At 40.2% G+C, this 25,867-nt stretch overlaps 1 protein-coding gene across 1 annotated transcript in view; it reads right to left on the bottom strand.

Annotated features, from left to right (window-relative positions):
* tox3 (TOX high mobility group box family member 3) overlaps positions 1-24,899 on the bottom strand; it is a 32,275-nt gene extending 7,376 nt beyond the window's left edge. Inside the window, exons 1-3 of the mRNA XM_049718362.2 lie at positions 24,275-24,899; positions 7,020-7,085; positions 1,081-1,332 (exon numbers count right to left, since the gene is read on the bottom strand). Of these exons, the coding sequence (XP_049574319.1) occupies positions 1,081-1,332; positions 7,020-7,085; positions 24,275-24,376 (420 nt within the window). The 5' untranslated portion in view covers positions 24,377-24,899. The remainder of the gene's footprint in view (positions 1-1,080; positions 1,333-7,019; positions 7,086-24,274) is intronic.
* Positions 24,900-25,867: the final 968 nt, after the last annotated feature.

Here is a 25,867-nt window from a genome sequence, read left to right as displayed (position 1 = left end):
TTAACTGACCGTGAAATGAAAATTCTTTAGGCACAAGCCTTTTGGGGCCCTCACTTACTGTACGGGATGTTTTAAAAAAGCGGCAATTATCTTGTGGGCCCTGGAGCACGGAGGCAGGGAAACGGAGCTGTTAAGAGTTTATAGCCCGTCTCCCCTTATGGAATGTAAATAAATGCAGTGGAACCAGGAAGAAATATGACTCAAAAGTTAAACAATACTTCAAACCGTCAAATGGTTGAGGACTTCAGAATTTCTGGGGTTGTGTCCCGTATTTTTCGAACAATAAGGCGCACTTTAAATCCTTATATTTGATCAAAAAACAGTAATGCACCTTATAACCCTTTCTATATATAGAAATTTCCAAAATAAACCTGTTCCTTAAGACTCTTATAATCAAGTGCACTTGGTGGTCTGAAAAAATACCGTAGTTTGTCTTTTTAGTGATATCATCACCAAAGTTTATCAGTGATAACAACAACGAAACATAATAACCGAAGAATCAAATATGGATCTTATTGTGACATATATGTTCAATAGATGTTTGATGCAACAAAATAAATACGATTTACAATTCTTGTAAAAACACCTCGGAGGTTTATCAGTGATCAAAACAAGGAAAAGTGTGGTTTTGTATCTACTCAGAACGACACCTCAATTTCGTCATTATCTGGGCCAATCATGCTTTTGTCCTTTCGCTAAATGAATCTGTCGTTTTCTTCCTAATAGACAAGCAGTCATCCAGTTGACATTTCCATTTTTCTTCCTCAGTGCTTCTACCCACCGTGGCATTTAAGAACACCTTTTTCCAACCTCAGACAACAATCTCACAGGCCTGCCAGCTACCCCGCAATTGACCATTTCATGTCAGGGATGAGACAACACCATTTTAGCGCACCTCGAACAATGTGAGTTTCGTCTTCTACAGCTTACAGAACAATGTTTTGAAAAGGCATTAGCATGTTGCTATGGTGGCCATTTTGTTGGAACGGTACAACAACTTGATGAAGACTCTAGTTGATGAAACAACTTTATCATTGTCCCGTTTTTGTCAAACCAAAGCAGAAGGGCAGTCAAACTCACCACCGGTTGGCCATTGCTGATCGTCAGTCCTTCCTGGTCCATCATGTTGCGCGAGATTGTGATGGAAGGCAGATCCAAGCTCTGAGGGGGGAACTGAGGGATGAGTGAGCCCCTGTGCTGGACCGGAGGCTCCGGCATGGTGGGGAAGGGCGATTCGCCATCAGACAGGCCGAGGCCGGACTCCATTTCCGGTGGAGGTGTGATAGGGGGAATCTCAAACTCCTCGTCCCCTAGACTTGGTGTGTGAAAGGTCTGCAAGGAAAGAGAAAGCATTGGTTGATCTGACTGACGTTGAGTTTTTGGAGTGAGGTTATACGCAAGTAAGTCTTCTAAGTGCAGTAAAATATTGTATTTGCTGAAGGCATTAAAAAAAAAAAAATCAAGTGACGATCACGTAAGAGTGAGATGATGTGTGATAAAGGCAGTTAATCTTAAAGCAGTTAATCTTAAGGATGCAAAACATTGGGGTGCAATACATGTCACCAACGAGATGGCTTTAAAAAACATTTTCAAGATGATTACACTTAGCCAGGAGTATTTCTTTTTTTGTTCCCCTTGCCTGCACCCTTAAATCTGCTCATCAAACAGCCTAATCCTTCTGCCTTTGGAATTAAAGCTTTCCGACACGCTTAATTTGCTTACTCGCCTTCTTGGAGATGGGAATGTTCACACACTTAGGTCTTGTTTTTATGTGTAATGTTGCGTTAAGCCACTCTGCGGAAATGGGGGATATTCATAAGCTCACAATGACCACAGCAAAACCAAAAGACAGTGTCAAAGGTAATGATAGGTAATTTCGCAAAACCAGGATTGCTTGAAAAGCTTAAAAATCATCTTATTATGTTATTATATCTGCCAAAAAATGGAACATATCCAAAACCAATTGGGATCACTTTTACAGGACTACTCTACTTAAAAGCATCCTTGACATGACGATAATTGGCTTGAAAGCCAAAATAAGGCCTTTACTTTAACCAGGAAGGTCTCTTTTCAAAGACAGTTTAATTTTTAAAGATTCAAGGTGACGTGCTCACACCATACAACACCGTGACAACCTTGCATCCAAACCCAGAGGGCACAGTTGAGTGAGAAGATACCAATTCTATGGTCAATAAGGTGGGAGAGAATATCTATATGACAAAGAAAACTGTCAGTACACCAGCATCAAATTTTGATGGTCACATTTTTTATTCATATTCCTGAGGAGACAATTCTACAGAAACACAAACTTTTGTACCATTCTGAGGGATCCTGGTAAGTTCTTCGACAATTGCTTGGACAGTTGTACTGCAGTTCCTGGCTGCAACCTATTGACTCATTCCAAACTAGTTAGCTGGGTGCAGAAGTTAAGCTCGGGAGTTCGGATCCATCCAAATAATAAAGGTCTATGAATGTGATTTTTTTTTTAATCTAATACATTTTCTTTCACACACTGATGATTTCAAGATTACCATCATGACTGCTGAGGGCATCGAAAGACGCACTAATAACCAATAACCATCCAGGGCAGAACCCATTAATACTATTTTCATTCCGAAAACAGAACCAGTTCACCTTCAATTCACAGGGAGCTAAAGTCCAATTTGTCAAAATGCCAGCCTCTGGTTGCCTGAGTGCTGAATAGATTACAAGAACTTCCAGTGAGAGCTGTTCGCAACAAGCTCTCATAAGCTTCCGTCCACTCAAGTCCCAGCGATGCCAGCATGTCAATGAAAAAATCTAAATGTGTCTAAAAGTTAATACACTAAACTGCCACAAGTCAAGCAGGGGCAAAGCTCCAGATACTCCATCTTTGCCGCGTCCATTCATCTTTTCTGACTTCTTCGAGCGAGCCGGGTCAAGCTGTATGCTGGTGTGGAGACCTTGTGGTCTGTTCTGAGAGGACCTTGTACGAGGGTTTTTCTTTAGTTTATAACACTCCCGACATAGTGTCTCAAGGTTACAAAAGAAGTCCAATCAATAGCTAGGTTTATATTTGTGGCCCAATAGGCTTGCTTTGCAGAACAGGATATTAGAGCCCAACAAAATAGAAGGTTGGCCATAGTGAGGCATTTTTGAAGGGGGATCGGAATTGTCTTCATCAGTTGTTTAATTTTTAATGAACAACAAGGAAGTTGATGACATGCGGTGATGGAAACAGGCTGCAGTATTACTGCCGGGTCCATCTTCTCTGTATGTTAATGATGATGCAAATTAACATATGCACCGGAGGCCGTCGGTGCGGTCAGATCTCATTTGGAACACAGAGGGTTGAAATATGTCTCCTGTCCATGAGGAAAGACCCTCTCTGGGGAGGGCAGAGGTGTCAGATCCTGCTGGCTGTAGCAGGGTGTCACGGTGTTGCTAACACAGCCGCGAGTCATTTGCAATAAAGCCAAGCTAATTCCACAAGAAGGAGCAGCTTAAAGGACGGCTGTGATTGAAGATTACGAAACGCACAGTCTGATTTCTTTTCATTGTCTGTTTGTGAATGCATTCAAACGGTTGAGAAAGTGCCAAAAGAACTGCTGGCACGGGATGGAATACACGTTCATGTTAACGAGTGGGCAACGTTGGCTGCCATTATGGGTGATTAGCCTAGCATTAGCACTCGCGGACGTGAAGAAATTATATTCAGAAATATAGTTCATAAAAATAAGACCAGATGAACATCCAAAAAATAAAATAAATAAATAAATAAAATAAAACTAAATCATAAAAAATCTTCATTTCCAGGTATTTACATCTGGATTTAAATAAACAAGTACATTTAGTTGTAAATCATTTGCTTGTTTGTATTGGGTGTTAGTCCATTTGGTTTCCTATTTAGCAGGTAAACTGCATCCTCTCTTGGGTTTAAGTCTGAGGATTGACTTGTTTAATGTCCTAAAATTGTTGATTTCTTCTCTCATATTCATATTTTTTAATCCAAATGTTTTTTTGGGAGGGGAGGGGGGGCGACAGCAAAAATAAAGCAATTGGCTATACTGTTAAGAAAAAAAAGGTGAATATTGCATCTTGGGCAAGCACTATTTTGTTTGTTGAATGATTTATTCCCTGTTTTAACCTTGCACAGTATCAGCTTTAGAATTTGTGAACTATTTCCTCGACACTTCCCTGACCCTATCCTTTGATTGGTCCATATATAATGCACAAAAGCAAAAAGATTACAACACTGCTTACAGAAACAACCATAAAAACAAACAAGGTTGAATTGTTATCAGTGGATTTTCTCCTGCATGGCTTTGTTGTTGGGATTTTTTATTTATTTTTTTATCCGAGTGCCATCAGGCTGCTCTTTCAGGGAGAGAGAACAAAAAGCTTTTCAGGCAGTACTCCCAGCCCTTCAATAAATGTACTAATGTGATTCACAGATGCAATAACCAAGACATGTTGAAGGCAGCAGCATGTAATTACTGAATGTAGCCGGCCTGCGAATCAATGGCAGGCAGGATTAAGGATCCAGTTTCAAATCAGCAGACAGCCAGAGTGCAACTGCTCAAATGACAACATCAGCCACTGTAAGCCCTAATCAACATTATTTCAAATTTGTAGTCCATTTCTACATATTTATAGTTCATTAGATGTCTCTAATGTGATTGACTAAGTAAAGTGATCCATCGACGTGGAAGACAATCTTACTGGATTGCAGTCAACGTTTTTCCCGGTAAGGATGTATGCTTTAGGAGGCACAACCAGGTCATCTTATCTCATCGTCTAAGTGCATCAGGTAAATGATACACCGGCCATCAAAACGCCACGCCAAATAAATGCAACACAAGTAAGCAATCACGCTGGGATGGAAAACATTATTGCCTGTGGCTCCAATAATCACCTCCCATTTTCCATCAGGAAAAAAAAAAAGCCTTATCATTCACACACAGACCTGAAAGAATTAACCTGTTTGATCGATGTTGCTAACCAAAACAGCAGCACTTAATGTCCCCGAGTCGGAATTGATTGGGTTGTATGAAAAGACACTTTTATTATAAACTGAACATCTTCCACTCATTCCTTATAAATTTAGTGGAGGAGAGGCTGATCACACACTAAATTTCTTTCTATCTTTGTTGCTTAATTGCGGCAATTTTTCGGGGTGTTTTATTGTGCCTTTGCTCCCTTCTCTTTAAAACTTGAAAGCTGTGAATAAAATACAAAAAAAAAAACTCCACTTGAAATTGACTTAATTTGTAACACCTAGGCAACAAATTAGTGTCAATAAATACCCTTGTCCAATATTTGAGGAAATACTACATCTCAAATGAATTCCTACTTTGACATGTACATTGAATTGATGAGTGGCTTGAAGAATCCCGACAATGAAGCCTTCATGCTTCTTATCCTTTATCTCTTTCTCCGTGTCCTCCTTAGCGAGAAGCAGTACCATCTGTGCCCAAACACTGGAAACAGTTGTTCCTTTTGATAAAGTGCAAATGAGTTTGGGTGGTTTTTTCTTTCGTTCTATAACTCAAGGAGTATCCACGATTTACCAAACTCCCCCCTTCCCACCTCCTTTTCCCGAAGTGGATGATTATGCGATCACGGCTAGTAACTCTCCTTTTATGGTACAGATAAAACCTGTCAATTTTTTCGATTATATGCCTTTGAGGTCTGTATCGCGTAAATATGGGGGGGGAAAGTAGAAGCCGAATTTCTATTCGGGAGGGAGAACTGCTGAACTTTTAACTTTGTCTTTGAGAAGCAAAGCAGGCATTGTCATTATTTCCAGTATATCAGAGCATCTCTAACCGAGTGCAGTCACATCGCATCAACGTCCCCTCCTTGGACGTCAGCAGCAGACAACGCAAGATGTCAGCACTAAGCTACCTGTGTTGTCTCTGGGTCTCTCCGGGCTGAAACGTTTCAGGTCATAAAAATAACAGAGCAGAATGGAGTAAGAGGAATTCATCCATATGAAAAGTAGAGAGGGCTTCATGGTGTATTGGGCTTATTGGAATTGATGCTGAGAAGTGGTGAATTATGTGACACAAAGAAATGAAAAAGAGCTCTATTATTCATGGAATGGGGCCAATGAAAAGAATGAACTGAATGGAAATTATGCTGAAGGATTACCAAGGAAGGGAAGCTATGTTCCCCCTTCTTGTTTAAACAACACATTTTTTGCCAGTTTTATAGACACTTCAGCATGCAACTAAAAAGAAATTAATTTCCAAATAAAGTCAAAATATGATCAGGACAAATCTGAAAGTCACAGACAAAAATAGAGATTGAAGTGCCATCATCAAATCCCTTGAGAGTTTGGCTCATTGAGCATCTGGAGGATGAACTCCAAAGGTCGATTATGCTTTTTCTTTTGCTCATAGTGCATTTTTTAAAGACCACCACAATAAACCCGAGGAAAAAAAGGGGGGAAATGTGAAGATGACTAAATATTTAACTTTATTTTTGTTCCTCTGAGCGAACTCCATTTTGAATATCAATGAAATGGACTGAATTTGAAACAACTAAGATTGTATCACTATTGCAAGAACAAAGGGGCTCAGATTTAATCCTTGATGCCGTCCCACCTCCACCTATCACACCTAACTGCTGTCCTACTGCACTCATTCATGTTCTGGACTATTCCAAAACACTTTCCTGCTGCCCCAGACCTCTTCATGCAGTATCACAAGGGCTCCTTGGGTATCCTGTAATGAGCTTTTGCTAGCTCTAACAAGGCAAATAATCATTCTGTGGTGGTCTTCCGAGACAAGAAACCGCGATTAAGCTCACAAATACTTATTTTCTGATTCTTGCCTCCATTTTTGTTTTCTGTAATTTTATAGAGTGGCTCATCAATTAGAATCCTATACAGTCCTCACAACTCTTCTCATTGCCTTTGTTCTTAAAATGGGCCCTGCATTGTCTCGAGACTATACACAGATATACGATACTATCTCCTCAAAATGAAATGGTCTGACAATTTATTAGAGTTATTGCTTAAATTCATGTATACTCACATCACTAGCAGTCAGCAGGGCGCCGTTCGCTTCTGACATGTTCATGTAGTTGTTGTTGTTCTGGAACTGAAAGGGGAAAAAGAAACGACAAAAACACCATCAACTTGCTGCTCTGTTCACCGTGGACAGCTATCACTCACTGGCCAACGTTTACACAGCGGCCTTTATTTTTTTGTTGTTATTTTTACCGCTTGCACGAGGCCGCGCCGCTACTTTGGCCCCCGATGAGCGTGTCGCTCGGAGAGGCCCGGGTTGATTCAAAGTGGAAAGTAATGAGACGCTTCTCTGTCTATTCAGCGGCTTCGGGGATGACAATTAAGTGTTTTTGCATGACAAAGACGAGTATCAAGATGCACTAGTGGCTTATTAACTTCACACAACCTGTGGGCGAATAGTGATACCACAAGAGGTAGGGGGGGGGTGACACGGGGTAATCAGAGCGAGTTAATGTGAGTTTTGGCAGTCTCCCACAAGCCATGCACTTCCTTCATTAGTTGGCGTAAAGTCAGAATAGTTTTTATCGCTAACCAATTAACAAACCTAATATTAGTTGGTAAAGGTATCATTATTTGTAATGGACAACCATAGGACTTCCTGTATTAAAGTCATGGAGGGTGTAAATGCCACATGCTAGTTTCAGCTACTAAAATGGACACTTTGCAAAGAAATGTTTTCACAACCTCTAAAACCCCCTTCCTGACCCGTGCATCTCCTGCTGGAAAAGTGGCAGCCACTTCCTTTCTTTAGGGACACAAGCGTGGTGAAAGGTCGGAACAATAGGACGTAGAATGAAGAATTATGGGCTAGCAGCTGGGTCAGGCAGCACAATGAAGCTCTGTGTGGAGTGGGCTCGACCCACGCAAGACCCGGTTTGGCTTGGGGGATGGTATGGTAGGAATCGCGGGGTCTTCGTTAAACTTCTTACGTTTTATCATTCTTTTTCTGTGTGTGTGGAAAAAAGTCACCAGGAACTCCAGTTGATGAGAAGAAGAAGAAATAAAACATCTTATCTTTGCCAAGGCCAAACAATAGTGAAACAAATTAAGATCAGAGCCAATGCATGAAGTGCATTCATATATTTCCCAGCCTTTTGTGTCCATTTTTTTTTCTTCACCATCTCCCTTTATTCCGAGTGGTTAGTATGCGAATGTAATTACCGAAAGGACTTGGGCTAATCAACTAGGAATGGTATCCATTAATTAGTCTGCGCCCTGGAGGGAGAGAGAGAGAGTGAGCCGAGGGTGGCGTGGGGGAGCCATGTTAACAGTGTTCCGCATCAACGAGAAGAGGTTGTCGGAGCAGGTGGTTCGTAGCCTCTGGTGCCATCACACCTAAAGATGTCCTGCTGAACTTGTGTTCAACCAGGAGTGTCGCACGTAAGATGCGACCCCGCTTAGCGAGTTGGTAATTAACCCAAAAGATGGAAAGTGTTGCTCTGTTACTTCCACAGAGTCTCAGAGATGTCAACGATACACATTTGAGGAGCATATTTATGCAACATTGACAAAGAATGGAGGAACCGATTTGTCCTTACAATTTCCCGTGTTCTGAGATCATAAGATCTTTTCAAACAGTCTGTAGGGAGCAAAATGATTCTCCTCCGAGAACTGTAGACGCCAATTCCATGCACATTCTGAGGTGACATCCCAAACATCACACGTGAGCAGCTAATGAGGATGACAACTTCATGAGCATGCAAGAGTTTATACATCAGTAAGCCACGTGTCATAAACACAAACGTCAACAGACGGTTGAGTTGCGTAGCGAAAGCGCGGACATTGATCGGGATCGTCAAAGTGATAATTAGCTGTGTGACATCCCCGTGGAGCTCGGTGTTTTTATTGGTTTTTAAAGGGGCTCTTTAAGTGTGTTTACTAATCTCCTCAATGAACATCTTGAGAAAACATCCCCTGCCACCTGTATCAATCTTTGCCGCTAAAAGCTGTTTCGTGTCTCCGAGCCAAGGGGGGCCTAAAGGCCTCGGTGGAGATCGGGCGTGTCATTCTCGATTCATTTTTTTTTTCCAAAGAGGAGGAGGTCCTCACTGTTCTTGGAGTCCAATGCCAGATGAAATTAAGTGTGATTGGAGGGGCTGCGCAGCTGACGGTAAAATGGGTCAGTGCAGACAATGTAGGCTCTGTAATTAAAAATGATGAGACGGATGAATGTGCGTCTCTATGTATGTAGAATGGAACGCGTTATGAAGCTCAAGTGCTGTTTTTTTTGCCCAACTTACTTTGGCAATTACTGTAAATATATGTATGTATATATATATGTTTTCATATATATATATATATATATGTGTGTGGGTGTGAATGGGCCGAGTAACTGACTGCGATTGTGACAGGAAACAGAATGATAGCCAAACAGGAAACAACCTGAGGCTTGTGCAATTGCCAGACCCAAACAGAGGGCCAACTGGTAGTGTTGAGAGCTTGAATAACTTGTCTAGGTCGTTTTCCACGATAAAAAATAAGATTTTCCAAAAACATAGACGATTCGAGTTAGCCTAGCTTCTTCTATTTCTTATTCAACAACTACCTTGTTCTTTGTCGTTCCTGTGAGTGAAACGCAGAGGAAAGTCAATTTATTTTACATCGCCACTCCTAAAACGCATTCAGCTGAAATGTCAAGAGGCAACAACGATTTGTGCATTCAATAAAAATGCATTACAGTTTTAATGGAAAAACGGTGGCTTATGGCACATGCGCTTGATGAAATGTAGCGCCATAAAGAGAAAGCCACACAGTGTTTATATTCCTCTTCTTCAATAAGAGAGGAGATATTAAGGGCTACACACAGATGCTGAGCTCAATTTGAATGGACACCACTGTCTATTTAAACCCAGCATGAATACAAGTATATTTTCTTTTGTCTGTCTCAATTGAGAGATGTTTTCGCACCTATTCTTTAAATCCCAGTGCAGGAATATTTGTGTGAAAGAACCAACGTCCGCTGGGAAATAAGGCATTTTGCAGCTATTATTCTGCACAAAATTATTTCAACCTTTAGGGTGAACACAATATTGCATCCATATGACCCCCACCTCACCCTCAATCTGATGGAGTAACCACACATCAGCAAACATGAGCGTTGAACGCTAGCTGAGGACCATCAATGTCTGCATGCGTTGGCATCGTCTGAATATCAAATATTACCTTGTCGACAATGGAGGTCTGTGAACACATGGCAGGGCTTCTTACCACTTTTTTTATTAGCTTTAGCAGTTTTCCAAGGGTACAATCAAACAGTCATAACAGTTTAGCTAATCGAAAAGGACTAAACTAATTCAACCCCCTTATTTCCATCATTACATAAACTGCTGACAAGCCATTTTACAGTCAAGCCAAGACCTCCGGAACATGACACTTATGCTAATATGTTCTGCAGTACAACACACACACACTCCGTTATTTCTTTCAATTTCCTTTAGAGCTCGGCCAACAATGTCACTGACTCGCATTTAGAAAAAGTCTGAAACGCTACTTTTATTTTTTTAACGAGCCAAAGTAAGAACAAACTAGGAGTATGTGCTCACTTTTTAAAAAAAGTTTAATACTAAGGGTGGAGCACTCCAAAATTGTTTTTCACATTTTGTGCAATATTACAAAAGGGGCAAACAGCTTCATGATTTGCAAACTAATTTAAAGTTAAATACAAAAAATGCCAACTGCGAGACGCAAATTCTCAAACTCTCAAACATGCAAAAAAATCTATTAATGATTAGGTGAATTTGTGAATAGCCAACCACCAATAAATCGTGTTCATCTAATAAGAGAAAGGAGGGAGATGGAAGATGCTAATGTGATATCACGTTATTTACATCGCCAACGTAGCAATCTCAATCCTGCCAACAAACTGCCGGATTTATCTGATACAACTCGCTTGATGGAACCACAGATTTCAGAACATGTTCCAAATAAAACAGCAAGCCTTGTCCATGAAAAAAAAACAATCCTGGCAGGGATACACCACTAGATCTCCAAAATCTGTGCTCATCTATAAACTCATTCAGCATAAACAGTGGGCAGCTGCTACTGTAGCCCTCACGGGGCCCGTTCACGCCCAGCAGGCTAGCAAATACGATGCTGAGCTGACATACTATATGGATGTATCCAGTCATATGTGCAGAGGGCTACGTTTTGGAAAAGCAAGACTACAGAACAGCACGTCCACACAGTGGGCTGCTGCTGAATCAATAGTTAATTCAGTTTAAAGCTAAAATCATTACTCCCCCGGCCCAGCACTGTCTTCCACTATTAGGACGGCCAGTCCTCAAGAAAGGGCAGCGCCGAGGGGAAGTTTGTTCCGAGTATCGCTGAATGTCATCTCAGTGGTTGGGCTCGGAGTCGGGACGGTTCAGTTCAGTTCTGGCCTCACTGATTATCTCGGCGAGCGAGCGTCAACGCAGCCTAGAGGCGCAGTTTAAACTCCCGCTGTAAATCTACTTGGAGTCTAGGTGTCAATGAAATCCACTCTGTCGACACATCAAAGTCAAGATGGAGATTCCCGTGCCTTTATTCTTCTTTAAGATCAACTAACAGTTGAAGGCATGGTATTGTTTTATTCCTTAAGGATGAATTTATATTCAGTCGGTAAGGTTTTGGGGAACTTTAAAGGCAAGTTAAATTCCCAATGGCGTGACCTAACAAGATTCTACTGGCATGGCTGACTAATTAACTCGCATCATTTGTTTGTTGCTTGAGCTTAGTATGTCAACACGGCGGTAGTGCAGGTCAACATCCAACCTCGCTTTTGTTCCGTGTTGCTTCCCGTCCTTGAGATGAGACCGTCGTCCTACAAGAAAGCAACCAGCTAAATGGGGCGCCATCTTTGATCTTGCGGGGTGAGCGGCCATTGGCTGACGGCCACAAAAGAAGCTTAGGAGATGAAGAGGGCCTCAGAAATATGGTGTAGTCTTGTCACAATGGCTGGTTCTAGCACATGAACACTGAAGCTGGAGTGGCGGTGTCATGAGAGGCCTGATGGTGGGCTCTTGTTGTCTCAGCTTGAGCCCCCACGTCGTCTTCACACTGTTTGTTCCTAGAGGCTTTGAACAAACTCCAAGATGCTCTCAATGTATTTGGGACTAAGCTCATTTTGCTGCGTTTGAGTGGAGCTCACTACCAAACACGGGACAACTAATTAGTCGGGATGTCACAATTTTCACGACACTGCCTTGATATCATTGTGGTCTTTGTGTCAGTATAAAAAAAGACAGCTTTAGCCATGTAGCTTTATGGGGTTGTGGCTAGCAAATATCCGTGTATAATCATATTTTTTAGGGGTACTAATGGTGACTCTGGTTTTACTTCTGCTGCTTGACTGAGCAGCAAGTTACGGAATCAGAAAAACGTCCAATTACTGAAGCAACACACTCACACATGGGTCTCACCCTGCAGTGCTATTATTGGCAAATATTCCTTTTACAAAAACCGTATAGAACGTGAAATAAGTCACTTTTTTCAAAGCCTGCAATGCAGGAAGCAGAATTTCGTCAACTTATTTTTAGTACATGCTCATTTGGAAGTCAAAGTTCAACTAGTTTTTCTATGACGTGGGTTGCTGTGTTTGTTTTGAATGCGTCGGAGTATCATTAAGGGAGGGGGGTGAGACAGAATATCAATAAAAGCATTCCATTCTCATCTGTTTCTTTTTCCTTTAGTGAGACAAATCCCCAGTGCCGCTTTTGTCCTCACTGGTATTCATAGCATAAACCTGCAGCAAACATATAAGCACGACCAGTTGTTCAATCTCTATAAATCTGAAACACACAAACTGCTGAGCGACGACTCGTATATCAGTCTATTATATAGCGCCGAGCTCGACTGTATTAAACAAATTGCCCGGGCCTGCAGCTGGAAAAGAGAAGCAATATGGAGAGAGCAGAGGTTATTGTCTAATTTAAATCCTGGCAGCGTTCCCAGAGCTGCGCCACATTCCAATTTGTGGCTGTGTTGCTTGGCACTCCCCGACAGAGGTCCGGCACTGCAAATACTCTCGGGCCGCTCTCCAGAAATGTGTCTTCCAAAAAGTGACAATCAACAAGTTGGCAGGGAATAAACGGCAACAGCCGGGTAAAATTAAAATGAAAGCTGTGAGAATGTACAAAATGCAGATTGTGTGACACAACTTTTCCTGCAACTGGTTGGAAAACGTAATCGCCGCATGTTTCCAGTTAGTAACAACTTGATAACATTCCAAAAGTTTTCTAATTACTGTTGTAATTCAAAGATGGTCACAAATGTGTTTTTCTGAAAATGTCAAAATATACTTTGTTGTGTTTAAAAATGTTTTAATGTTTTCATACCGTTCCATCTCACTTAATGTTATTGCCGAGTTTCGTTGAATAAAAAAGAAAAAAAAAGCTGGAAAAGACATCTGTGAACATGAAGCAGTTGTAGAATGGCTGAGTGGGCTTTTAGAGGCAATTAGCTTTTTCAAGTATTTTCTCCTTGGTGGACTATTTTGCATTCATCTGTGAGACTGACAGCAACTATTAGTCAAATCTGATAAACGCTCAAATGTCATTTCATTGTTTCCCTTTGAATACCTTCAAACAAAACAAATTACCTGATTGTAAAAGGAATATTTTTATATTAAATCAGAAAATCTTACATCTCAACTATGATATATGGAATAGACAGAGATTTGGGCCCAAGAGTTCCCTAGTGAGAGTCACATTATTGCACCAAATCTCAGGTTTCTCACATGGCCATGCGAGCTTACACATGCAGCTTGCGAGCTAATGTGATTTGGGAGGAGAGAGCCATTTTAAAGACAGAAAGAGCAAGAAAAATGTACCCTACAGCATGATGGGAAAACAGCGAAATGTCACTTAGATGATACAGTGGGATTATTTGAGCTCTTTATATTGCTATTTATAGCGCTGGGACTAAATTGGTTGAAGTAGCTTCCTAGTAAACAGTAAATCGAAGATTTATTTGTAGTCAGAGGGTGGAAGTGTATTAATCTGAAGAGCATTGACCTACATTTGAGTGACAATGTTAAATCAAATTCCAGATTGTATTTAATTTCCCATATTATAATTCCACAATAATTATAATTTTCAGGCTGGTATTCCGACAGTTTCGCTTTTATAACTCGGAACTCTTTTCAACCCTCGGTAATATTTTGAAGCGCAATAATAAGGCCTACAGGGTATACATTAACTCCTTCACTGCCATTGATGAGAATAGACGTCAAGCATTACTTTGTACTGGGCTGGCATTGACGTCAAACATCACTTTGTACTGAGCTGGCAGCGAATGAGTCACGACGGTAACCGTGAGAGATAAAACTGAAAAGTGGAAGTGGAAATGACACAATGGAACGCTAGAACACACCACAAGACTAACAAGCTTGTGGTAAACCACTATTCCTCCATTGATTTCTCCATTGATTGGATCAAGCATGTAATTAATCCTGCGGACTTGAGCTTGTCACGCACAACTGACACAATGAGCACAATTAAATTAGTGATTATGAATGAAGACCATTTGCTGCACGCCCACAAACACCAGCATCATTATAGAAATTGCTCTTGTTCTTCTGCTATTAGAGCGCATTGAAACAACCTTGTATGTTCTGTTGGACGTCTATTCCCCCTCCCCCCCCGGCAGTATTGATTTCCTCCTCCATCTACGCCCCCTGTTAGTGCCCTCTCCTTTACCCATCCCCCTTGTTTCTCCACTGCAAGTCGCTTTAAAAGAAAGGGACTCATTGACATTTTCCGTACTTGAGCCTTGACCCGATTTGTTGGACCAGAAGGCGAGTTTCTCCGCTCACACAGATGAGGTCAGCCAGCTTATTCTTTATGGACTTCACTTTTTATTTACACCTCCGACAGAATTTTGTAAATCCTTCCTAAAGCAATGTGGACACTTTCAGCTAGGTTGATGGTCAAGAAGCCTCGGGAGCCAAACTGCACTAAGCCGATTAATCGATGTAAAAACAATGAGGAAATCTGTTAATTCAACAAGGGGGCGCCCAGCCAGAAAGGCTTAGAAATGGCTTCCCCGCTGTCATCAACTCATTTACCAACAGCCAAAGGGCAGAGTCACCCAGAATCATAGGGAAAGTTAATCTTTTTCTTTGCGGGAACGGATCAATATTGTATACCTTTTTTTTCTGTATGTGTTGTAACCCCAGACAGGCTCGTGTCACTTCGGAGATGTCATGTATACAAAGTGAAAGATCAGGGACAAGAAAAGCCCACAGGATGGCTGCCAAGGTCTCTGACATCCAGTGCGGTATGTCGGCATGATAAGGAAAATGCTCTCTGAACTAAAGTAGAACTGAAAATATATGGTTGAGACTGTTTGTGATTTAGGGCTATACAAATAAACTTGACTTGACTTGACTTGGTTGAAGAAAATTTTCAGGATGTCTTGGTCAACGATTTTTTCAATTATTTTTCCTCACGGGAGAAAAAGGGAAATACAAATATTGAATTCCAAGGATACAGTACTAAACTGTGCTGTTATTCCAAAACAGCCTTTAAGCTTGAACGCTAATCAAAAATTTAAATCCTTTCTAATAATTATTTGACTATACATCAAAGTATATTGACATGGAATTACAGCATTAAGACAACAATTCTATAATACCATAAACAAAGCAGTGAGAGGTCTTAATAATGTTGAATAATTCCTTTTAATCCTATTTGGATAATGAAGAGATTAATACAGTATGTCAATCCTATTTTTTGGCATGTTCTCTAGAAAGATGCTCTAAATATGGTTCCCTGTCATATCAAATTGAATTCATGGAACATAAAAGAAATAAGTGTCTGCTTTTTTCAAAGAAAGAAATGAATAAAATAAGGCACTTGTGCTCTGGGGTGTGATTTGTCATTGTAATTCAGTGCTCGCTCACCTACACTTAAAACATGATCCTTCTGGATTTTAATTAAGCACCAAGGTAGCTCCCAAGGGGCTCCGACTTGGCAAAGGAAACCACTTTGATTTACTACTTTGTTGTTTCTACTTGAAGCTCGTCTCTTATGAGGGAGCTGCATTGATAAATGAAAGAGCCCGAGACGTTTTCTTTCTAATTTGTTAATTAGTTCCCGTCAGTTCTTCTGGAAAAGGAAAAAAAAAAAATCAAAATGTGTGAAAAACTATTGAACATGCAAGTGTCAGGCTGAATGTAACCAAAAAAGTGTTTCCAGTAACTGTAGCATGAAACTAAATAATTATATCCATCCATCCATCCATCCATCCATCCATCCATCCATCCATCCATCCATCCATCCATCCATCCATCCATCCATCCATCCATGGTGCATTTCATAGGATGTAGTGCAATACAATATAATCGTAATATTATCGTAAAATCAAGATACGATTATCCACCAGGTAATCAATAAGTTGATATTACGATACAATAAAACTTGTCTTCATTTATCGTTTACCTTACATTATGTCAATTTGGGGGACACATTGTGACATACCAAATTATCTTCTACGATTTAAAATCACTAAACGTATTCTCATGCATCGCTGAATCGTCACGATACTATTCTTTGCGAGTGTTATTTTCCCACACTTAGCGATACTGTACCATGACAGCTAACAACGCAATTTATTGCAAGAGGCCTGTTTAGTTTTACCACCGTAGCCAAAGCTAACAGTGTTGTATCTGTCTCTCGTTACAACATATCGTGGATGGAGACCTGCCCTGAATATGGAACGAATGTAATATAATCCAGGTGTTCAATACTTAGCTGTTTTAACAGGCTGCATTCCCTGGAATAACTCTCACAACACAATGTGCTTCTGATTACCTCCATCCAATTTAGTTCTGTTGTTAATCCCCGAACAGATGTGCCGGGTAGTTGCTTAGCTCTTTTCTCAGGATGATCAGCTGAGACAAGTAAAATTATTTTGTTCAAACAACTTTGTGTTTGGGAAGAATCAAGACCAGCTTCAAGGTGAAGTGGACAAAAGATGGTCAACAGAACACATCTGACGGTCAGTTCCCAGAAGCAAACGGAGTCTCTGTGCTACAGGGAGCGCTTAGCTTCGATTAGCTGCTGGAGCTGCTGAAGGTCACCACTGTAGAGCGGAGCAGCCAGCAGCAGGCCTTCATAAAACCATGCGGCGTATCATTATTTTCAAAGTGTTTCATTATGGACGGTTAACCTTGGCTAACTTTGACCTAACGTTGTAATCAGCTGCCAGTAATGCTTTCCAAACAGGGCGATCGGGCCGCCCCTCTCCTTTTTTATCGGCCAGGAAAAAAAAAACATCAAATGCACAATTTTACGGGCTGTGCAGGTATTAAGACAGTTACCCCAAAAAAATAAAACAGTCATGCCATCAAGGGCATACACTGCCAATGTCGAAGCCTTCATCTAATACTCCGCCTCATGGACGACTCCAGCAGCCAAAGAAAACAACCAGGACATGCTGTGAACACTCCAAAATATCAGAAGTTGAATCAAGAATTTCATAGAGCCCCTTTTCAGCGAAATGTTAGTTGATGTTTCAGGGACTGGGCCGCCTGCCGTGCTGCACTTTCCTTTGGTAATCATACCAGTAGACCAAACACCTCTCAGAGATATGATAATATATCGACAGACAGCGTAATAAGAGACTGTCAGCTGAATTGAATGCAAGCGACACTTCTGACTGGTACGATAATTTATTTGGATTTTTCACTACGATAATCCACGTGCATCGGGATCAAGAAAGAACCTACAGGACATTTGTCCTACCCAACAATGTCTTCTCACCAGCTAGTTCTACTGCAGTTCTTTCTGTCTTTGTTTCTGGTTACACTTGCACGATTAACATAATAAAAGCCACACTATCGTTTCATCGCTGTGATAAAAAAAATAAAAAGCTTGGTGTCCTGCACCCATTAGTCAATTTTTATTTAAAGCTAATATTGAAGCTTTTTGCCCGATGGCTCCGAGAGATATTTGCACACCTGCTGCTTTTGTCGGTCCTTTTGAGTGCAGCCTAGTAACGCATTGCATTATGGGAATGTGTCATGTGAGGGGAGCGGACTGGCGGTTAATTGTATTGTGCAGATAAATCATACGCAAAACACACCAGCAGCCCAGAAGGAAGAAATTCTAACCCTGTTGCTGGAAAAAAAAAAAGATTCTAAACTAGTTTTGACAGGGGACAATACTATTCCATATTTATGATGTTACACATCTATCTTGATTACCATCTGAATTGAAGATAACCAGCAGAAACATTTAAAAAGAATGTGAGCAATCTAACTGAGAGAATTATGTGGGGAGTGAATTTATCATGGGCGGAATGGGGGGAGATCTTAAATCAAGCATGTCAAGTGAAAAGACAATGGTTTTAACATGACCCATGAGCCCATTAGGAGGATTGGATATTAGAGCTATGAAACATCCAAGTTCTGCCCCATCTGGAAAGCTTTAAAAATGGATTTGTCCTAACCGCTGAAGGGACACGTACAACACTTATTGAATCAGCCAACAACTCGTGATTGACTGACTCGATTGAGGAATACTTGGGATAGAAGTCGCTGGGTAGTGAGTATCGTCCACAATTAAGATGTAGCGAGTCCGATACCAAGCTAGAGACTTTGAGGTGATAAGACCAGGACAGGGTCCTTTGGAAGCAGGATCTCAAGTCCTATACACCTGTACTTGTTTTGACCTTGTTTGATGGCCACATCTGATTACGAAATCATCGTAAATCAACTCTTAAAGCAAGCGTTAAACATTTACAGAACATATAAATAAAACTGAGCAATGTAGCGCTTCTTTTATGGCTACTTGGAATTACGACTATTTTTTTATTTGTGATTTGATGATCTGGGGAAAGTAATACACCGACTGAAATGGTGTTGCTAATAAATTAGAATTTTATTTTGCCTGTCTTTAATTCTAATTTTATATATCCAGCAATTTAATGTTGAATGCATTGTGACAGGAAAGTGTGGTGTCCATGGCTGCCGACTTAACAAGGGCATATCTACATTGTACAAGCACACAACGGAGAGATAAGGGGTATAAAATGAGCTGCGGACTGAATGCACAGCTGCGGGTTCACACGGAGGCTTGGGCGCTAATAGCACTGAGTCAACATGTGCAAACATCATTTAGAGCCTTTAAAATTTGGATTTAAGGAAGTGTTTGAAATGAGAGCGAGAAAAAACAAGAACCATGTTATTATGTACTTGGTGGTTTTAAACTCGGGGTGCTTCGCCGCCTTTTAAGGGTCGCCGGATTTAATTGTCGACAACTACGTTGTAGTTTTTTGCAAACAGAATAAATGCTCAAAGAATTCTGCTGAGATTTTTTAGTAATAGCATGAGAGCCAATTAAAAACATCTGTCAAGGGCCATTTATTGTTTAAACTACATTAATGTGAACTAATTGAGGAGAGACAGAATTTGTTCATCCATGCCTGTATGATGGACAATACCAATTTAATACTTACATGGACAATTACTTCATTGTGACTCAGACGGACAAATTTAAGACCACAATAATTTGCAAATGGGTCAGTCACTACCCCGCACATTTTTGTGGGCAGCCGATTTGTAGTAAAACAATGCCACTACTCGAATCAAAGCCAAAATGCGAAAGAACACAAAGCTTATCCCCGTTGACAACAAGATGACAAATAAATTTGATTAACAAGCGATAGAGCAGATTTAAAGATGAGTGCTCCGCCCTGAACGCTGAGTAAACAAGAGTTGTTGTTGTGAGGTTTATTTCTTTTAACAAGCTACAATGTCAGAATTAAAGAGCGGTTTGGGTGTTGGACTATTCCAGTGCCTGCTCTCTTTTTTTGGCACCTCTGTCAAATCTGTCTTATAAAACACGAGTTGTGTTTTACAACTCAATCGATATTTTAGAAAGAGTACAAAGAGTATGATGTTTCCAAAAAAATATCAAATGTATCAAAATAGGTGATCCTGCAAATCAACAACAAACTAATTTAACAAAATAAATTGGTCACTTTGACTGTTAGCAGTGTCAAAGTCTCTGTCGTCAACATAATTCTCATCTTCAGATTACTGCGGCGATGACGAGGCACTAAAAATAAACCCTCTCTCATCTCAGTGGGAAAATTGGGTGTTGAATAAATCTGGCAAACTACAGTTCCTGACAGCCTACAATTAAAAGGCTGTACCCCCCAAAAAAAAAAAAAAAAACAGCATCAACTATTCACGTCTTGTACAATTACACATTTTACACGTACCCTAGAGCCCTATCTGTCAACCGTGGGCCTTGAAAAAACAGCTTGTGAGGTCACACACACACACACGTATCCATACACACATGTACACACACATAAACACACGCTTCCCGGGCACACAGTTTAGGTTGTGTTTGGATATGTTTAGAATGTGTGTGATGAAATGGCACCAGCTGTGTACACTAGAGGGATGCACAAGCTCCACCAGGCGAAGCTTTAACCCGTTCCATGCTTACTGTGCAGAAGGCGGGACAAAGGACACAATGAGAGTAGGGAGTGAAGGGGAGGGAGGGGGGTAGAGCTTTTGCAACTATTCAGTGTCAGGATCAGTTTCTTTTTACAGACCCAGTAAATGCCTCAGGTAATTACAGCTGCAACCCTTCAACTGACTGTTTTTTTCCACAGCTTAAACATGAGTGACTCGAGATGCTCATTAGTTGCTTAAAAAAAATAAAAATGCATAATTGTAAAAATGCAATTTGCACTTGTAATGTTCTAGGCTACTAAGAACATAAAAAAGATTAATTTAATAACCAGAGGAGCCCACCAAACATATTAATGTAATATGTAGCATACCGCATTGAGCAGATTACTCAAAATGAGGCATGGTTTGAACAACAATAACAATTGGGGTGAAGAATGGTCTGCTGGACCTCTTGGTAAAGGAGGACAGATTTTATTCAAGGGGAGGAAAAAAAAACCCAGACTGCTGCAGTGAAGTGGAGACTGGAGTGTAATACTGCCCTACAACAGGGTAAGCTACGTTTTTTTCGTTCTCATTTATCACTGTCTGTACTTAAATATTACTGTGGAGCTGCAATTTTATTGTAGAGGAGATTGAATGAAGCAAGAAAATAGACTGCTGCACCTTGTGGAGTAGCTGGAGTGGACATTTTCAATGTCCAGAGCTGCTGTGCAGGAACAGGGTAGGCTAAAGTTAGCATACATTATTTGGTTATTCCTAGCAACGGCATTTCAAATGTTAGTTAGTATGCTAACAGTAACACAGGACATGTGTTTATTTGTCATATCTAGCCACATTCACTCAAATTTTACAATAATATGTCAATTTTATTCAGATACTGAGGACTGTTCCAGCAAAGTGCAGTATCCAGATCAAATGCACAGCAACAAGGTAAGCTAATGTTAGCACATGCATTATTATTTATCATCAAGTATGATCAAATGTTACAAGTGCAACAACTATTCTGCCATGTTTTTTCTTTCATCCTCTCCTAAACACAAAAGTTGTTTTACGTCTCTCCATATGTTTTAGCACTGGTGGAATTCCTGTTGGTTTGAGTATTAGCACCAGAGCAGGTGAAGAGTTTGCAAGAACATCTGTTGGTAATTTCAATCTCTCTGTGCCTGGAGGCAATGAAATCCCACACTAAATGGATACTGTATCTGAAACATTATTAAGGAAGAAAAAACAGGAGGGAGGCAGACCAGATGGTCATAAATCTGAGGGATACACTGGGTCCCTTTTTCATGAAAGCATTTAGGTTGATCACATTCTGCTTTTACAAATACCAAAAAGCCAGACAAACCCAAATAGCTCCTTGTCTTCTGTTCACTGCTGAGATTTACATGTGTAAACCGCATAACCTTCGCTGTCTCCCATCATGCGCATTACACGGAATCGAACAAATAAACACTGGATGCGTGGAAATAAAACTCCAGTGTACTCATTTAAAGCTTTTCCAAACATTAGAAGCAGCTCTGTTACTGACTGTAACCTTGTGTTGCTTCATGTAATCCAAAATTGCAATAAAATAACAAACGTGAGTCACAAGGCTGAGTCAGCAACTTAACAACCAATCAGTGAAGTAATAATGTCAACACCTGACAGTGAATGCAACAGAATAAATCTGAGTAGAATGGAACTTCTGAAGTCAAAAACAATTAAAAGATAGATAGATAGATAGATAGATAGATAGATAGATAGATAGATAGATACTAGATAGATAGATAGATAGATAGATAGATAGATAGAATATAAATATGAAGAAGAAATGAAATATATATATATATATATATATATATATTTTTTTTTTTTTTTTTTTTAATATATTTATTGTTTTATTTTATTAGAGACGTCTCACACTTTTGACATTCTGGTTATGAATCTTGGCCCAGTCCTCCTTTTTTGGAGTTTCATGTTCTCCTCTTACATGCTTAGTTTATAGACTGGATGATGAAATTCCCTCATTCATTCAATTGAAAGCATTTTACAGAATCACTATTCATCTGTGTGAAGTCGTAGCTTGATCCTCCTCCATCCCATCTCTATTAATTATAACTTGAGCGCCTAATTAACTTCTGTGTCACTCGTTTGGCTTTTTTTGTCCATTCCTCCCATGTCTCCAAAACTGCTTCTGTGTTGAGTATGTTTTTGTTCTTTTTACTCAAGATCCTGTCAAGATGCATAAATAGATTTAATTGAGCGGTGCATAACACCAACTGACTGCAAGTGCTTGGCAAAGTGAGAAATAAACAGAGGGCGAGTTTGAATGATGCATGCAAACGAGAGCACGCGTCCACCATGCATCATCTCCCTTCCCATCATAACTCTTTTAACGTTGTTGGCAATTAACTGTTACGGACGATTACACTTGACCTGAGGAATTTAGGAGTCAACGTAGGTATCAAGCCAAATCAAAGACGCGTTCTCTAGGGGCTGATGAAGACATGATGAAATCAGGCACATATGACAAGTTGGTCACAATGGAGATGATGAAACAGTGCGACAAAGCCAGCAACTTTTTTTTTTTATGTAGCCGGAGAGGCCAAATAAATCTGATAACTTGGGGGCAAAGGAGGGGCATTGTTTGAAAAACAACAAAAACAGTTGTAGGGTTTATTTATTTATTTATTTTTTATCAGGGTGATGTATCACCGCCGCTACAATGCTGACATATTGTGAGAAAAAAAAAAAAGTGGGGCTTACGTAACATTGTGGGGCTAATGAACAGAGTACAACTCTCTGGAGATGCTTATCAAGCAGGCAGTGAGGTGATTCTTGGAAATCGTCGTGTTAATGGACAACATCACATGGTCGCTTATAATTTGCATTTGGAAACATAACTGATGAGATATGGTGGTTAAAATCTATGTTTTGGATGGGTATGAGAATCAGTTATGGGATTGTTAAGAATTTGGTTTGTTTTGAAATTGGAGTGCACGACTTGGCTCGTAACAAGAATCAACATGACATTTACGGAAAATGCCAAAAACTGTAGTGGCTTAGTAAAGTTTCACACCTAAGTACTAATACAATTTGACATGTTGTTTAGTTTCTTAGTTTACAACTGAGTTCCGTTCTTACAACACAATTTTGTACTCAAGTAAAGACTGCCTGCAGTCAATCACTAATCAATAATAAGACAGAAGAAAAGTCAAAATTATGAGGTAGGAGGAGAAGAAAAGTGCAACAGTAACAGCCTTGTGTTCCACCATTGTTTCATGTTTGTTTTTTTTACGATTTTTTAAGGGATACCATAACTTGTGCAAAGCAGTCAAATAGGAAAAGATAATCCCAATATTGAATTATTTCAAAGTACTACTATATTATCTTGAAAAACATTCTGGAGTAGAAAATGCATAAATTATTTCTGAAGAATAATTTTACATTTCATGGAAAAACTGAAATACTACTATTTACTGCAGCAACTACTGCAGTACTGATCGGATTTTATCTTGCATTATTTGAGGTTGACCAAACTATACCTTTAGATCCTAAAAATATTTGCAAGTGAAGATTTTTTTTCTTTTTTTTATGGCTTTACGGTCCATTTTTGCAGCAATAAGAAGTCAATGCTTCCTGTGCGCTTGTTCCTAATTCGTGATGTCATTCATTAAGTTTGATCTTGGCAGATTTTAACACGCTGCACCAAAGTCTGTTAAAAGTTTGCTTATAAATGAATCAACCGAGTAGATTTCAATCCAATAGGGTTAAATCAAGCTCAGAAAAGAAATACTGTACATGTTGGAAGTCAGTTTGCAAGAGGTGCACGCTGATGTTAGGGTTATCATCACCAAATAAGACCTCCTCACCTTGTTGAAGTTGTAGTATCCCAAACAGTGGGAGAAATCCAGATTCGCTGGTTCTCCAGGAATAGAATTTCCACCGGCATTGGGGTAAAAACGTACATCCATGGCAAAAAGATGAGAGGGGGTCGCGCGGCTGTGGCGCACCGGGGTACGGGGTGCTGTGCTCAGCTTTACAATCCAAAGCGCACCGGGGGAGCCTGGTGGTGGAGGTGGTGGTAGTAGTAGTTGCAGTAAAAGTAGTCAAAGTAGAAGTTGGATTATCCCTCTTCTGCGCGCAAGGAATCCTTGCAGGAAAGCTGTAAAAAGGTGCCCCTCATGGAGCGCCAGTGGCCGAGCATGTACGCGCAGCTGCTGGATACAAAAGACCGGCAGGGAGCGAGTGAGCGAACTGGCGGGCGGGCGAGTGAGCGAGGCTCAAGTGAGCGCGGGTCCACCTCCTTTCCTGCTACTTCTTCTCCAGCTCCTTCTCACGTGCACCCATTAAAAGTTAAAAGTTAGTCCTTCCGACACATTTCCACGCGAGTAGATGCAATTTAGCGGAGGAAAGTAGATTATTATAGGATACGCGGTGAGTTGAAGTGATGCGTGATCGGTAAAGACTGACTGCACGCACACAACCAGAGGAAAACAAGGTAAAGTGTGCGCAGGAGATCAAGACACGCCCATGCTAAAAGGCTGGTAACACATATTGATGATTAACGTGGAAAGAAAAAAGAAAAAAATCACGATTTGTCACTATATACTATATGGGTAGTTCTCTGAAAGTATGGTCCAATTTCATGAAACGCAGGTTTACGTTGATGCTCATGTTTTTTTCCCCTTTATAATCAATCTTGGGATTTCACGTCTTAGAATATTGCAGACATACAGCAGAGATAAAATAATTTGTGAGATTTGATTATGTGTGAATGCATTTTGATTGGTGAAAAATGTGTTATGGCCACTTTCCATTGGTGACATGACAATCAACACACTTTCTTCACTTAAAACAAAATGTCAAAATGTCAATGGAAAAAAACTACTGTTCAATTGAGTCCCAAATTTTCCAAAATTCATGAGGCGTCTCCATGAGCCAAAAATGTTGCCCCATTTTTCCACAAGGTGACACTCACTGCTATCTACTACTGTAACTTACTGTACTTCTGACATGAATGTGTTGAAACTAGTTTTTAGGTCATGTCACGTATATATATTGCGCACTTTGCATTTTTAGTGTTAAACTTGTGTAGATCTAACTGCAAGTTTTAGTTTTTTTTTTTTTTTAATTGTCAGTCATTGACAATTAGATCACATTTCAGCTAATGCTAACAACTTATCTCTACGCACATGCCAATATTTCTAGTCATATACAAGTGGTTAAACTACAAAGTTCTGCAAACATTAATAATACATTGTGTTAAGAAATAGGTTGCTCCTCTGAGGAGTAACAGAATTTTGGTTCCTGCGTGTTTTAATAAATAGGTCAGCGCTTTTCAACAGCAGTGTAATCCAACATTTGATGTGAGATGAAGGTGATAAAACACAAAATGTACTTTATATTCCTTTTTAACACAACCAGTCGGCAGCTGGCGAGAGAAGTTAACATAGCGGACGACA

This window comes from Syngnathus scovelli, chromosome 4 (genome assembly GCF_024217435.2).
Source record: "Syngnathus scovelli strain Florida chromosome 4, RoL_Ssco_1.2, whole genome shotgun sequence".
In the NCBI taxonomy this organism is placed as follows: Eukaryota; Metazoa; Chordata; class Actinopteri; order Syngnathiformes; family Syngnathidae; genus Syngnathus; species Syngnathus scovelli.
The sequence above is the reverse complement of the archived record's forward strand: the minus strand, read 5'-3'. Positions and strand labels throughout refer to the sequence as shown.